The sequence below is a fragment of the Amblyraja radiata genome, chromosome 34 (genome assembly GCF_010909765.2).
Source record: "Amblyraja radiata isolate CabotCenter1 chromosome 34, sAmbRad1.1.pri, whole genome shotgun sequence".
NCBI lineage: Eukaryota > Metazoa > Chordata > Chondrichthyes > Rajiformes > Rajidae > Amblyraja > Amblyraja radiata.
In genome coordinates this window covers 4,012,548-4,028,895 of record NC_045989.1, presented here as the reverse complement: position 1 = coordinate 4,028,895, position 16,348 = coordinate 4,012,548, and the positions used below count along the sequence as shown (strand labels likewise).

Sequence of the window (16,348 nt, the reverse complement as noted above, 5' to 3'; positions counted from 1 at the left end):
TCACATGCTGCCACTTTCGAGGTGGAGCATGTCTGTGATTTCAGGGGAGAAGGAACAGGAGGAGGGGGGTTTAGGAAGGAATCTCGGCTTCCGTCCTTGTGCCGCAGAGTCGCCGGGGATGGGTCAGCAGCCCATCTGCCATATCCAACATCTGTTATAAGGGGGTTGTTAAAGCGAGGGTTTACTGTATTTAGTCTTTGCGAAACAGGAGAGAAGATTGAGAGCTCAGTAAAGGGCCTGTCCCACTTACGCGACCTTTACAGGCGATTGCTGGCACCCTTGATAGGTTGCCGAAATTTTCAACATGTTGAAAATTCAGCGGCGACCTGAAAGATGCTACGACTCTTTGGAGGCCTCTCACGACCATAGGAGACCGCTCCCGACCGTACAGGCTGAATTTTCAACATATTGAAAATGTTGGCGACCTATCACGAGTGCCAACAGTCACCTGTAAAGGTCGCGTAAGTGGGCCAGGCCTTTTTAATTCATTCACGACAGAGGGACACGACTGGAAAGAGCGCTCATCACTCACTACGCCATCTGTGGCCGATCAGGGAATTTCAACTGCGCTCATAATTTTGTCCGGCTTATACGAGACCATCAGTTGCTGGAGAATCGATGTCCAAGCTGTAATTTGCTGTGTCGGTTAAGGCACCAGTCACAACACTTCAGAAATGATTAATTGGCTGAAAAATACTTGGTGACGTCCTGAGAAAAGAAACACTATATGCACCCAACAAAACGATTTCTGTTTCAGTGTTGTGTTAAGCTCTGTCTATACTGCACTTGTAGCAATCGTACGATCTATATGGGACTCTAGGTTCTGTGCCATATTTAAAAAGAATACAGTGTTGGAGTAACTCAGTGGGCCAGGCAGCAACTCTGGAGGATAGATTGGTGACGTTTCAGGTCATTTCAGTTATATTGTTTTTGTTCTTTAGTCCATGTGCATTAATACTAGAGTAACCAGTCTCACTGATGTGGGACCCTATGAAGGATGCTTGGATCAATTGCAATAATTTTTGTAAAGACATGAATAAAGTAATTTACCACAGTTATGCGTTACAATAAGACAGTTTCAATTCCTGACTAGTTCAATGAGTGAATATGATATCTGGTCATAGAGTTATACAGCGTGTAAACAGGCCCTTCAGCCCACCTTGTCTATGCCGACCAAGTTATCCTATCTACGGTGGTCCCAAGTGCCCGCGTTTGGCCCATGTCTCGCTCCAGAGCATTCCTATCCATGCTGGAGCGCTATCGCGGAGCGGGCGATGCCTTGCCCGGGTCGCCGCGCTGGAGCTCCGGTATGCTGGGACCAGCGATAAAAAACATCGCGGAGCTGCGGGACTGTGGAGCGACCAGCTGCGGGCGGCGGCGCTGACTTTACATCGGGAGCCTGGGATCTCTCGACGAGATCACCAGTTGTGGAGCTCCAATCGGCGCGGCCTTGTTGGCTTCGGAAGCCGCGGTCTCCAGTACGGAAGCGGCCGTTCCAGGGTTCCCAAGCCGCTGTGAGGATTCTCCCGACGCCGGAGCACCATCACCCGGCGAGAACGGCCTGGAACATCGGGCCTCCTTAAAGGCGACTGTGGAGGCCTCAATAGGCCCGACTATGGGTGAACGGGATGGGGACTGGACTTTGTGCCTTCCCTCATAATGGGAACCATTGTGGGGGGATGTTTTTATGTTTAAATGTCTTTATTATTGTTATGTCTGTATTCTTTCTTTATGTGCTGGCGCTGTTTGTTCGCCGCTTCTCCGTTTGCTATTGTCTGTTACTATTGTAAAGCGACTTTGAGTCTTAGTAAAGCGCTATAAAAATTAAATTTATTATTATGTAACTAAATAGGTTTAGAGAAAGTCTGAAGAAGGATCCCGACCCGAAACATCACCCATTCCTTTCCAGAAGTGCTGCCTTTCCCACTGAGTTACTCCAGCATTTTGTGTCCATCTGTTTTAAACCAGCATCTGCAGTTCCTTCCGACATAAAAAGAGACTGCAGCAGCAGCAGCAGCTTTCTGTGTGGTACGGAGTTAAGGATGACAAAAAGCTGTGTTGCGCTGATGGGCATAATGGTATCTAATGACCCGAGTGATGGGCTGGGCTCATCTCTTCTCTGAATTGAGTAGTCTAATTGCCGTTGTCTTGGTAACCCAGAGTACTGTGATTCAGCCTCAGTCATCCTCCTTTGTTATTTTAATAATAAAACAGCAAATTGACATAAATGGCAAGCATCTGAAATAAACTACAGGCCAACATTTCAGATAGAGTTTTGTCACCTGAAAATGATATCCACAATTTGTCCAGATAAATGAAGCTGTCTATCTATTACTGGGATTCATTTACAATATATGTTTTTTTTAAACTATACATTTCACCTTCCCAACTTGTTTCTATTTCGTTAGTTGTAGTTTTTAAAGACACATCACGGACACAGGCCCTTCAGCCCACCGAGTCTGCACCGACCAGCAATCCCTGTCTACTAGCATGATCTTACACACTAGGGACAACAACTTTGACAGAAGCCAATTAACCTACAAACCTGAATGCCTTTGGAGTGTGGGAGGAAACCCGAACACCCGGGGAAAAGCCACGTGGTCACGGAGAGAACGTACAAACTCTGTACAGACAGCACCCATAGTCAGGATCGAACCCAGGTCACTGGCGCTGTAAGTCAGCAACTCTACCACTGTGTCACCCTCTAACTTGGCCTCGTTCAGTGTTACTAAACTAATTCAGGATCTATTCAGTGGACACCCTTGTTTCACACTTGGATACCACAAAATTGGGGCCCTGACTCCCAATTCTTTTTAAGTAATAGTGTACAATGAATCAAAAGTGTGCTGCAGCATGCAATTACTGGCACAAACACTTTGCAGTGAGCAGCAAACTCCCAATTTCCCCACCTGCTTTGACAGTGACTGGGAAGAGATCCAGTTTTGGAAACAAGAGGTAATTAATTGAGTTTGAGCTGAGTGTTGCATGAAATACAACGCCATCCAATTACCTCACACAAAGACAACTTGTTCTCCACTGATTTTTTTTCTCTCTTTAAAGGTACATTAGTTGAAACACTTATAAATGATCATTCTCGCTCTTCTGATGCTTCATAGTACAGCACAGGAACATGGCCTTTGGCCCACAGTGTCTGTGCCAACTGGGATGCCAATGTAAACCATCCCGTCTGCATCCACATGGACCATAAACCTCCATCACCTGCTTGTTCGTATCCCTTACATGTCTCTTCTGACTTCTAAGTGCCTTCTTTCCAGGCCGGCAGCGCGTGCCGTAGCCGACCCAGCCGGTGCAAACATGAGCGAGCTCGGCAGCCGAAGCTTCATCCAAGATCACAGCAAATTGTGGACGCAGCCCAGACCATCGCACAAACCAACCTCCCTTCCATTTACACCTCACGCTGCCTCGGCAAGGCCAGCAGCATAATCAAGGACGAGTCGCACCCTGGCTGCTCCCTCTTCTCCCCTCTCCCATCGGGCAAAAGGCATAGAAGTGTGAAAACGCACACCTCCAGATTCAGGGACAGTTTCTTCCCAGCTGTTATCAGGCAACTGAACCATCCTATCACAACCAGAGAACAGCGCTGAACTACTATTAACCTCTTTGGTGACCCCCAGACTATCCTTGACTGGACTTTTCTGGTTTTACCTTGCACTAAATTATATTCCCTTATCATGTATCTATACACTGTAAGTGGCTCGATTCTAATCATGTATTGTCTCCGCTGACTGGCTAGAACGCAACAAAAACTTTTCACTGTACCTCAGTACATGTGACAATAAACAAAACTGACTGAAGTGACCACCAAGAGTAAGGATCAAGGACAGGCCGATTGGCCGACCTTCTGAAGAAGGAGCTCGACCTGAAACGTCACCCGTTCCTTCTCTCCAGAGATGCTGCCCGTCCCACTGTTACGCCAGCATTTTGTGTCTATCTTCGGTACACACTGTGGGTGACTACAGCCAGTTGTGGTTATGAATCCATACAGACCTTGTAGCTCTTCAATGGGTGCCCACCACTACTCACTTCCTTGACTCTCAGTCTGAAGAAGGGTCTTGACCCGAAGCATCACCTATTCCTTTTGTCCAGAGATGTTGCCTAACCCGCTGAGTCACTCCGGCTTTAAGCGTCTATCTTTGGTGTAAACCAGCACTTGCAGTTCCTTCCCACACTCTTTCTCTGCAGAGTTTTACAGAGACTAGCAAAGTGAGTCTCTTTGAATATGTATTAACCCAGTGGCTGTAGCAGCCTGTGTGTCAATGAGGGGAAAAGTGGTCTTGGTTTCTATTCAGCTGGTCAGTGTACATGTCCACCATTTAGTGAAGGCGCCAGCTTGATGGTATGTCTTCCATAGAGTTCTACGTTATCGACATAAAACAGCGTGTGGAGTAACTCAGTGGATCAGACAGCCTCTCTGGAGAGCATGGACAGGTGACTGTTCAGGTCAGGATCCTTCTTCGGACTGATTGTGTTGGGGGGTTGGGGAGGAGAAAGTTGGAAGAGAGGAGGGGCAGGACAAACCCAGGTGAGTGGTGGTTGGATACAAGTGGGGGGGGGAGGAGAGGTGGCTTGAACGGCAGATGGTTGGACAAGTCCAGAGATGAAAAGCCAAAAGGTGTGAGTGTTACTAACATGGAGATTGTGTACTATGCACCCTGTGGCAATCCGTTCACGAGGCTGTTACTCAGGTGTTTATGACAATGTTCTTGCACAAGTGTTCAGTCCACCAAGGGCAGGCCTGCTGGATGTCCTGGCTGCTACCATTGTATCTCCCTTTCCCATTCCGACCTTTCTGACCTGGCCCTCCTCCATTGCCAGGGGTGAGGCCAGATGCAAAAGCACCTCATATTTCGCTTGGGTAGCTACAGTATTGTTACGACTCCCGAATGCAAGTACTTCAGAGCCACGTAACACAAGTCAAAAACCAGGTTCAGGTTCAAAAAACAGTTTTAATTATTCATGGAACACAAAACTCCAACCTGATATAAACAACCCAGTCAGGGATATGGATAAACCGACAAACAATTTAACAATGCTCCAGCCAGCCACACCATGGGCCGTCGAACCGGAGATTCCAAAACCTGCCCAAAGAGATACAACCCTGAAACCAAAATACATGTAAACTCTAAGGTCAGCCCTTATCCGTCCCAATACAATATCTGATAACAAGGAATGGTGAAAATACACAAAGTTCTATGCCATGTGGTCAGGCTGCCTCGGCCCCCACCAACAGACTGCTTATCAGTCAGAGTCCACGACGAAGAGAAGGAATTCTGGGAAGCTCTGGTCTTTATACTCCAGATGAGTCACCCGTCACCTGACGCAGCTGGGCCAATCGGGTACAGGAGCCTTTAACCCCTCGATTCCAGACTCACAGCCACGAGGCCTGTACTTGGGATAGAAACAGAGAAGTAAGTACATAGCATTCACCAGGGGGGGGGGGGGGGGGGGGGGAGTGCCTAACACCCCCACCCAAAGATACTGAATAAGTTTCTGAAAATGAACTAAAAAAAACACCACCAAATTTCAGCAACTATTCAGTAACACAGACATCACTGGCGTGACAATGCATCAGCCAATACATCATCCTTGCCACGGATATGCCAGTCAAATGAGACAACCGCAAGGGAAGCGTCTCCAAAGCCTCAGAGTTACTCAGCTTTCCCTGCGTTACTGCCACAGACAACCGTGCCTCCCCCACATCACCACCCGTGTCAGGGGGCAGCACCACTGCAGCCAAAATACTTAGAAGGACTTAGCTCCGACCCATCAACCTCCACAGGCTCCTGCTCATGGTACTTTTTCATCATGTTAACATGACAGAGCTGAGTCTTACGCCTCCGATCAGGGGTACCAATAACGTAATCCCTCTCACCAACCTTCTTAACCACCTGATAGGGACCGCTATACCGAGCCTGCAGACTGGAACCAGGAATAGGCAACAACACCAGGACCTTGTCACCTAGAGAAAAATTCCTACTAGAAGCCTTCCTGTCGAACCAGTCCTTCATCCTAGACTGAGCAGAGGCAAGATTACCCATTGCCAGTTCGCATGCCCTCCTCAGTCTAGAGCGAAAAGTACAAACGTGGTCTAAAACACTACGTTTTGTATCCTCCTGCAACCATTTCTCCTTCAGGACCCTCAAATGTCCACCCAGAGGACCATCATGAGCCAAACAGAGTATCTCGTCCCTATACCGACGAGGCATCACAATCTGATCAACCACGCTCCAATCATCATGCCCAGATATATCCAAGGGAGACCACTTTCGCATCAGTAAGCCATCCCTTAGAAAATACCCTTTTGCTGTGGAATCCATATCCCCCTCAGGCACTGCGCAGTCGCACAGATCAGATAAACCTGGATCACTCTTTTGCTCCTCAACCAGCCGGTCACGTGACAGTGACACCGGCACATTTCCAGACACTATCCCATCTTGAGATGGAGAAACACCCTTCATAACACAGGATCTATCATCCTGATCCCCAAAAATGCTCTCACTCAGGTCCACCACATCCTCAAACTTCGCCTGGCTCTTAGCCATAGCCCTCGTGACAGCACAAGCTGCGAAGACCTTTGGATGCTGCATAGCCAATCTATCAGGACTCTGCACCATCGGAACAGCCGTCACCTCAGGAGTGACTAAAACTCTACCTCCTGCCAAGTCATTCCCCAAAATCACAGAAACTCCCTCAACGGGAAAACACGGCCGTAACCCAACAGTTACCCGGCCTGAAACCAACTCGGACTCGAGACGCACGGTATGCAAAGGCACTACCATGTCATCCATCCCGAATCCTACCACTGGGACACTTGACCCAACCGATGATTCCCCAGAAAACGGCAGTACACCATCCAATATAAAGGACTGAGTAGCACCAGTATCACGCAAGATGGATACTGGAACTCTATCACCCCCATCCTCTAGAGAAACAAAACCATTCATGATGAACGCAGAATAATTCCTACACTCATCAGACTCAGGCACCTCAGGTACTACAGGTGCCTTCTGTGCACCCACCAAAGCCACAGTCTTTGCATTTTTCTGCTTCAGAACGGGACACGACTTTAACATGTGCCCTCTCCTTCTACAATAGTAGCACACAGGACCTTCATCAGTCCTTACATTTTCGTCAACCTTATCAGCTCGGACCTCCCCCTGTATCAACGTGCTGCATTTTGCAGGCACAGAAACAGCTTTGACACTGCCACCGGCGACACCACCACGATCAACCGGCCGTGCACCAATACTATAGGATCGCCCAACAAAATCAGATTTATGAGTCAATACATACTCATCTGCCAACACCGCAGCCTTAGACACCTCATTCACCTTCTGCTCATTAAGGTAAGTAGTAACCCTCTCAGGGAGACAGTTCTTAAAGTCTTCCATAATTATCAAGGCCCGCAGTAGCTCAAAATCCTTCACTCCTTGAGAAGCGCACCACCTGTCAAAAAGTGCCTCCTTCTCCCTAGCAAACTCCACATAAGTCTGACTATCAAACTTCCTAAAGCGCCGGAACTTCTGCCGGTACGCCTCTGGAACTAATTCATAAGCCCTTAGTACTGTAGACTTCACACACTCATAGTCCAGACTGCTTTCAACAGATAAAGACGAGTACACCTCCCGTGCTTTACCCACAAAGACACACTGCAATAGCAAGGTCCACACGTCCCTAGGCCACTTCAAGGACAAAGCCACCCGTTCAAACACTGTGAAATACTTGTCCACATCCTCCTCACGAAATGGGGGAACCAGGCGGATGTTCTTGCTCATATCAAACTCCCGTTCCCTAGAAGAAACCCGGGAATTATCTATTTCTTTTTCCCGCAGCTGAAATTCAGCCCTTTTGGTTTCCTCCTCAAGCCGTTTCATTTCAAGAACATGCATGAGCTCTTTCTCTTTTAACAAAGAGGCAATTCTCTGTGACTCAAGCTCCATCTCCTTCAGTTTAATGATGGCCTCCATGTTCTGAACTGGCTGAACAGAAGGTGGGGGACTGTCTGCACCACCAGGCAAAACCCCAGCCTCCACCAACGCAGCCCACAACTCCGATTTAATGGAGTGTTTCTTTGAATGCTTGTCAATAGTAATGGCATAGTTCTCAGCCAGTAAAATCAAATGCTCTTTCGTACATCTATCAAACAACTCCCGACTAGGAGCCTCAACAAATTCTTTCACCTTAAATTCCATTGCTAATGTAGCCCCAAATCACCAGCTAAAACCTGGGCACTAATGCTACCACAAACAGGGAAGAAAAAATTCCTTCACAACACACAGACTTCCTCAGTCCAGAAGCCTACCAAAAAACCCCTCTAAAAACGTCTAGGGTCCTCAAAACTCCGGACGAGCCCCCATTTTGTTACGACTCCCGAATGCAAGTACTTCAGAGCCACGTAACACAAGTCAAAAACCAGGTTCAGGTTCAAAAAACAGTTTTAATTATTCATGGAACACAAAACTCCAACCTGATATAAACAACCCAGTCAGGGATATGGATAAACCGACAAACAATTTAACAATGCTCCAGCCAGCCACACCATGGGCCGTCGAACCGGAGATTCCAAAACCTGCCCAAAGAGATACAACCCTGAAACCAAAATACATGTAAACTCTAAGGTCAGCCCTTATCCGTCCCAATACAATATCTGATAACAAGGAATGGTGAAAATACACAAAGTTCTATGCCATGTGGTCAGGCTGCCTCGGCCCCCACCAACAGACTGCTCATCAGTCAGAGTCCACGACGAAGAGAAGGAATTCTGGGAAGCTCTGGTCTTTATACTCCAGATGAGTCACCCGTCACCTGACGCAGCTGGGCCAATCGGGTACAGGAGCCTTTAACCCCTCGATTCCAGACTCACAGCCACCAGGCCTGTACTTGGGATAGAAACAGAGAAGTAAGTACATAGCATTCACCAGGGGGGGGGGGAAAGTGCCTAACAAGTATGAACATTGAATTCTCCAATCTTAAGTAACCAACCTACAAATAAGACCCTCCCCTCCACTTCCACCCCCACTTCCATGGGCCCCACCTGGATTCACCCATTCCTCCCCTCCCCACTATATTCCTTCTTCTGGCTTCACAATTCATATCTCTTTTATCCTTAAAGGGACTGTCCCACAAAGGCAACTTCTCAGCGACTGTCTTCGACCTTCAAGCTCGAGGGCACTCGCCTGAAAAACCTCGAGCTGGATCGACCGTCAGCAATGAAACCGCGAGCTGGATCGACCGACTGCGCACACACACACACTCAAACAAATCGCAAAGGCGGCGGTCAGGGAAAGCGGGGGAGCACTGTCTGAAATTCACACCCGCGATGATCTTTTGGAGAGCGCGGAGAAGGGGGGGGGGGGGAGAGGAGAGAGAGAGAGAGAGAGGGGGAGAGAAGGGGAGAGAAGAGGTGAGGAATGGAGACACTTTTAAGGAGCCAGATAACTTTGAACTACCCTCGATTTCCTTCGACTACCCTCGATTTCCTTTGACTAACATGCCGACCTATTACGACCTACTTCGACTAAACATACGAGTAAAAAAAATATCGATTTTTGCCATGGCGACCTTTATTTACTCGCGGGCATTTTTCGGCATGTTGAAAAATACGCCGCGACTTAGCTGAGGCCTCGAGTACGCGGGGACTACACTCAAGCATGAAGGAAAGTTACACAAACCTCCTAGGACCTCATGTCGACCATGCTACGAGTATGAGTCGAGGGCAAACTCTTCTAAACTCGCCAATTAGGTCCCCGCAGTGGGACAGACCCTTTTAACTTTAAAACAGAAAGTTGTTGCAAGCCAGGAAAATGGGTTAAAAATGAAAACAATAGAATTACTGAACAGAGTGAAGTTAAAAAGGAAAGCTACTGATGTGGGAACCTTACATGAATTGACACAGCATTGAGTACATATCCATGAATTAGCTGCAAGTACATTATAGGCTGTTCTGCTCCAAGCACATTCGTTGGGGAAGAGCGGAGTGATAAAGCCAAAGCCTGCTCTGCAATTTCATGGAAGATAGACACAAAAAGCTGGAGTAACTCAGCGGGACAGGCAGCGTCTCCGGAGAGAAGGAATGGGTGACGTTTTAGGTCGAGATGCTTCTTCGGTCTGAACTGAGTTACTCCAGCTTTTTGTGTCGATCTTCGTTTTAAACCAGCATCTGCAGTTCCTTCTTACACATTTCGCCTGCAATCTCATGCGCTGGTACTAGTGAGTTTAACAAAAACTGAAAAGGTATTTTAATGAATAAAAGAGAATACATAGAAAAGTTCTAAGTGATTGTAGGAGGTATGACTAGGTAGACAAAAATGCTGGGGAAACTCAGCGGGTAAGGCAGCATCTATGGAGCGAAGGAATAGGTGACATTTCGGGTCGAGACCCTTCTTCAGACTGGTAGGAGGTATGACTAATAAGTTTGCAGATTACATGAAAGTTGGTGGTGTGTTAGCGAGCGAGGTTTTCAATGGTTTAGTTCCGCTTATTATTCCAATTAGACCGTCCAGTGTACAAATACAGGATAAAAGGGACAGGATATACATAAGATGGAGAGTGAGTGCAAGACGAGATGGAGAGACCAGTGGAAGTCAGCGGAACCGTCGAGGCTACACCATTACATCGATGACCCATAGACGTCCCTGGCCAGGACCGGCCCCGAAAGCAGTGGACAACCCTCAACCGCTTGAGGACAGGCGTCGGACGCTATGGGGTAGCGATGAAGAGGTGGGGCCTCGTGGACAGCGAGCGCCTCCTGCGAGTGTAGGGACCCAACACAGACAGTGGAGCACATCGTCACCAGTTGCCCCAAACACCGGCCACCGAATGGTGAACGAGGTCTGATTGACCTGGACGATGACACGTTGGCCTGACTCGCCTCAACGGAGCTGCAGGTCGAAAAGACATACGACAGAAGAAGAAGAAGGAGAAGAGAATGCAACTTTATGGTCACATGTACCTCGATACAGTCAAATGCTTTGTGTTGCATGCAGCCCGGTAAAATCATGTAGCAGACCTCACCTAGGCAGTACACAAGTGTCGACCCGCTTTGGTGATGACAAAGTTAGCAAAGTTCACCGAACAGTCCCATCTACCGCCTCCTGCCTCACGTTGCAGCAGGCGGAGCTCCCTTTGTTCTCGGCGTCCTTCCTCAGCTCTCCCTCATTCTCCGATGGCCCACCTCGCTCACTGACGGTCCCCACGCTATCCGATGGAAAACTTTGCAAGATTTGCTGCTATACAAAATCACGAGAGGAATAGATCAGGGAGACGCAGTCTCTTGCCCAGAGTTGGGGAATTGAGAACCAGAGGACATGGGTTTAAGGTGCGGGGGCGAAAGATTTAATAGGAACCTGGGGGGGTTACTTTTTCACACAAAGGGTGGTGGGTCTATTGAATGAGCTGCCGGAGGAGGTAGTTGAGGCAGGTACTATCGCAACTTTTATGAAACAAAAAGACAGGTGCATGGATAGGATAGGTTTAGAGGGATATGGACCATATAGGCTGATGGGACTAGTGCAGATGGGACATGATAGCCGGTGTGGGCAAGTTGGGCCAAAGAGCCTGTTTCCACACTGTGAGACTCCATGACAAGGAACTGCAGATGCTGGAACCTTGAGAAAAACACAAAGTGCTGGAGGAACCCAGCAGGTCAGGCAGCATCTCTGGAGGATATGAATAGACGTTTCACACCTTCTTCAGACTGATTGTAGTGGGGGGAGAAGTTAGAAAAGAGAGGTGGTAGCAGAACAGGGTCGTGTAAGGGCTGGTTCATCATGTTTTCCGCTTGCCTCTCACATAACCCTGTGTGCCTTGCACCAATTCCAGAAGCATGTTCAAATATATTTGACTGATGATTTTCCCATTTCCCACTTACTCGGGCCACTGCCAAGATTGGGAGGACTGACAGAATCATGACTCAAATCATTCCTTACAGGAATACTGCAGGCAATAATGTAATTCTCCGGAGGGCCTACTAAAAAGATAGTTTTGATTAAACTGCTATTCCAGTCAAGTGTTCAGCATCTAAGCCAAGTGGATATTTCTGGGACGTTATTAAAGCAATGGTTCGGATTCATTTTCGTTCCCCACTGATACAGCCCCAGTAGGGTGCCATCTTTAGTCCTTGTGCATCTCAATTAATGCGTGGCCAAGGTATGCAGCGGGGCAGCTGTGACTCCCTGCCATCAATACTCATGCAAGGTTACAAGTATGGAGCCTGCCTTTGTCTTCATTTCTAATATCATCCCGGCTAATCTGCAAATGAACAAGACGTGGAAAGTGCAGGAAGTGTTCATTAATATCGTTAATGTATTCGTGAAGGTTGTGGGTCTCCTGTCAGTGACAGCATCACTGGGGTAGAATTAGTTGTTGCAGCCAGCAGCTCCCCCCCCTGCTGAGTGGGAAATCGAGCTTTAATTAATATTAACAGGATTTAATGAACAATAATCCATTCATACTACAACCCAAGTATCAGTGTAAATGCTTCAGCTCCGAGCTGAATTAGCTGATCATACGACTCAAACTGCACTGGGAACACGGCGAACATTAAATGATTAGACCGGGAAACACGTCCAGGGTGGAGAGGAGACAAACTTTCATCCTTTCTATTTTATCCTCTGCAGTTACAACACAAAATGCTGGAGTAACTCAGCGGGATAGGCAGCATCTGCGGAGAAAAGGAACGGGTGACGTTTCGGGTTGAGATCCTTCTTCAGACCGAGAGTCAGGGGAGAGGGAGATGTAGAGGGGTGAGGTGTGAAAACATACATCAATAGGGATGGTGATCATGGATTTGTAGATTGGTTCATTGTTAGTTGTGGGGAAGTTGACAACGAGGCATACAATCAATAATATTTAATCAGGAAGACAATTAAACTAGTCGGAGAACTAGGGTGGGGAGAGCAAGGGTTACTTGAAGTTAGAGAAGTCATTTTGGATTGTAAGCTGCCCAACCGAAATATGAGGTGCTGTTCCCCCAATTTGCATTGGGCCTCACTCTGACAATGGAGGAGGCCCAGGGCAGAAAGGTCAGTGTGGGAATGGGAGGGGGAGTTAAAGTGTTTGTAGTTTTGCAAACCGTTGCAGTTATCAACTACACAACTTCAAAAATGCAGTGATGTTCAGTTTTAAGGAATAGGTGACGTCTCGGGCCGAGACCCTTCTTCACACCAAGAAGGGTGTCGATTTGAAAAGTGACCTCTCCCTTTTTTCCATAGATGCTGCCTGACCCGCTGAGTTACTTCAGCTTTTTGTGTCTGTCTTCGGTTTAAACCAGCACCTGCAGTTCCTCCTGACCCATTCAGAGTTTTAAGGTTTGGAATTAAAAAATAAACCATTACCACGAAAAAGTAATGGCTGCTTTTGAATGCAAAAAAAGTTGACATACAAGTTGGTATATTTTCACAATTTATTTGATGACACCTCTTACAATTGTCTGTGCTGTTGAGGAGTCTCAGTGCTTTGAAAATCAACACATTGTCCATCAGAAAATAGACACAAAAAGCTGGAGTAACTCAGCGTTTTAGACAACGTCTCAGGAGAAATTAATAGGTGACGTTTCTGGTCGAGACCCTTCTTCAGATTGAAGGTTCGGGTTAGATTGAAGAAGGGTCTCGACCAGAAACGTCACCTATTAATTTCTTCAGAGACGCTGTCTGACCCGCTGAGTTACTCCAGCTTTTTGTGTTTACCTTCGGTTTAAAGCAGCATCCGCAGTTCCTTCCTACACATTGTCCATCAGACTCTACACACTGAATTAGAAGGTATGTTCTCATCATTTACCCACACAGTCTGATTTGGCTGTAACTTCCACTCGCTTCCCAGATACGCCTATCGTAATTAGAGTGCAAACATTTCAGCACAGCTCATGTTGCAGTGTGTTGGATACTGGCCATTCGGCAATAATGTTGGTGTCCTCATTCGGTGCACAGGACAAGGCTTCACATCCTGCGTGCTTTGCGCGGCCGGCAGCCATTGTGGGGGATCGGAGTGTTATCCGTGATCGAAACAACCTGAAGGCCACCCATGCTTAGTCCTTTTATGGCAGACTGCAATGGAAAAACAACAGCTCATTGTTAATGTCCATACTCTTAAATGCACTTCAAGACCATTGAACAAGACAGTGGCGCAGCGGTAGAGTTGCTGCCTTACAGCGCCAGAGACCCGGGTTCCATCCGGCCTACGGGCGCTGTCTGTACGTTCTCCCTGTCACCTGCGTGAGTTTTCTCCGAGTGCTCTGGTTTCCTCTCACACTCCAAAGACGTACAGGTTTTTAGGTTCATTGGCTTGGTATAATTGGAAATTGTCCCTGGTGTGTAGGATTGTCCCTGGTGTGTCCGGGGATTGCTGATTGGTGCGGACTCGGTGGGCCAAAGGGCCTGTTTCCGCACTGTATCTCAATACTAAACAAAACTAAATTCATTTTGGATGTTGATAAAGACACTAATTGGACTTCCGTCCTCTGGAGATGGGAAGTGAAAGAAAGAAACACCTGGAGTCATGTACATAGTGCGATCAGTGACCTCTTCCCGTAAATGCTTACAATTACACAATTAGTTTTGAAGCTCACCATAACTGGACATTTTACTTCATGTCAGGGCTTGCTGGTGCATCTTCACATAAGATGAGGTACTCGAGGTCAACTGCTAACTGGAACTTAGAAAGGTACAGCACAGGAATGTCCGTGCCCAACATGATGTCAAGCTAAATTAATCTTGTCTGTCTGCACATGATCTATATCCCTCCATTCTATAATCTAAAATCCTCTTAAACTCCACTATGTATCTGGCTCCACCCCCACCCTGGCAGCGTGTTCCAAGCACCCAAAACCCAAGCCTTTAAACTTTGCCCCTCTTAACGCAAAGCTATGCCCTCTTGTCCCTGACATTTTCACTCTGACCATCTACTGATCTATGTCTGTCATAATTCTATGACCCCTCAGTCACCGACAGTCGCCTCCACATCCTTCCTGTAATGGGGTGACGAGAACTGCACAATACTCCACATGTGGCCAAACCAAAGTCTTATTGATCGACATTCACGGCTTTCTGACTCTTGTACTCAATGCCCTGACCAATGAAGGCAAGTAGTCCATATACCTTCTTTACCAGTCTAATACCTGAATCTACACTATCCCCACCTGCCTGCGTTTAGCCCATATCCCTCTGAATCTTTCCTCTCCATGTACCTGTCCAATTGTTTTTTAAATGTTGTTACAGTGCCTGCCTCAACTACCTCCCCAGGCAGTTCACTCCATGCACTCATCACACTGTGCAAAAAAGTTGCCAATCAGGTAATTGTCCATGTTGACCAAGATAATCCATTTGATTTTGAATTTGAATTTTATTCCTTTATTGTCATTCAGACCTTTCGGTCTGAACGAAATTACGTTGCCTGCAGTCATACACAGTAACAATAAATAACAAAACATACAATAAACACAAATTAACATCCACCACAGTGAGTTCACCAAGCACCTCCTCACTGTGATGGAGGCAAAAGTCGTAGTCTCTGTCTCTTCCCTCCTTGTTCTCCCTCTGCGCTGAGGCGATTGATCCAGGCCGGAGATGCCGCTCTCCAGTCCAGCGGACCTCTGTGGTGATGTCGCCGCTGCCGAAAGCCGGAACGCCGTCTCAGCTCCGAGTCAGCCCGCCACAGCCTCAGCTCCGAGTCCCGCTGCATCAGCTCCGAGTCCCGCTGCAACAGCTCCGAGTCCTGCAGCCTCAGCTCCGAGTCCCGCTGCATCAGCTCCGAGTCCCGCTGCAACAGCTCCGAGTCCTGCAGCCTCAGCTCCAGGCCGCTGCAACAGCTCCGAGTCCCGCTGCCCCAGCTCCGAGTCCCACTGCCCCAGCTCCGAGTCCCGCAGCCTCAGCTCAGAGCCCAGCTGCATCAGCTCCGAGTCCCGCTGCAACAGCTCCGAGTCCCGCAGCCTCAGCTCCGGGCCGCTGCATCAGCTCCGAGTCCCACTGCCTCAGCTCCGAGCCCAGCTGCATCAGCTCCGAGTCCCGCTGCAACAGCTCCGTGTCCCGCAGTCTCAGCACCGGGCCGCTGCCGAAAGATGGAATGCCGCATCAGCGAGTCGGGCCACCGCTGCCTCGGCCCCGAAGACGGCCAGCCTCGCGTTGGTAAGTCCTGGCTGGCTCTGCCTCCGGAGCCTCGAGGTCGGTCGCAGGTTGGAGACCGCCAGCTCCGCCATTAGGCCTCAGCGCAGACGGAGGCAGAGAAGGGGGATACGACACGAAAAAAGTCGCAAGAACAGCGCCGCCACTTACCGAACCCATTTACGTTCGTCCCTCTCTCACCTTAAACGTGTGCACTCTGGTAATGGATTTCT

General features: G+C 48.1%; 1 protein-coding gene across 1 annotated transcript in view; it reads right to left on the bottom strand.

Annotated features, from left to right (window-relative positions):
- Positions 1–13,409: 13,409 nt before the first annotated feature.
- mrps11 (mitochondrial ribosomal protein S11) overlaps positions 13,410–16,348 on the bottom strand; it is a 31,162-nt gene continuing 28,223 nt past the window's right edge. Inside the window, exon 6 of the mRNA XM_033050111.1 lies at positions 13,410–14,063. Within this exon, the coding sequence (XP_032906002.1) occupies positions 13,956–14,063 (108 nt within the window). The 3' untranslated portion in view covers positions 13,410–13,955. The remainder of the gene's footprint in view (positions 14,064–16,348) is intronic.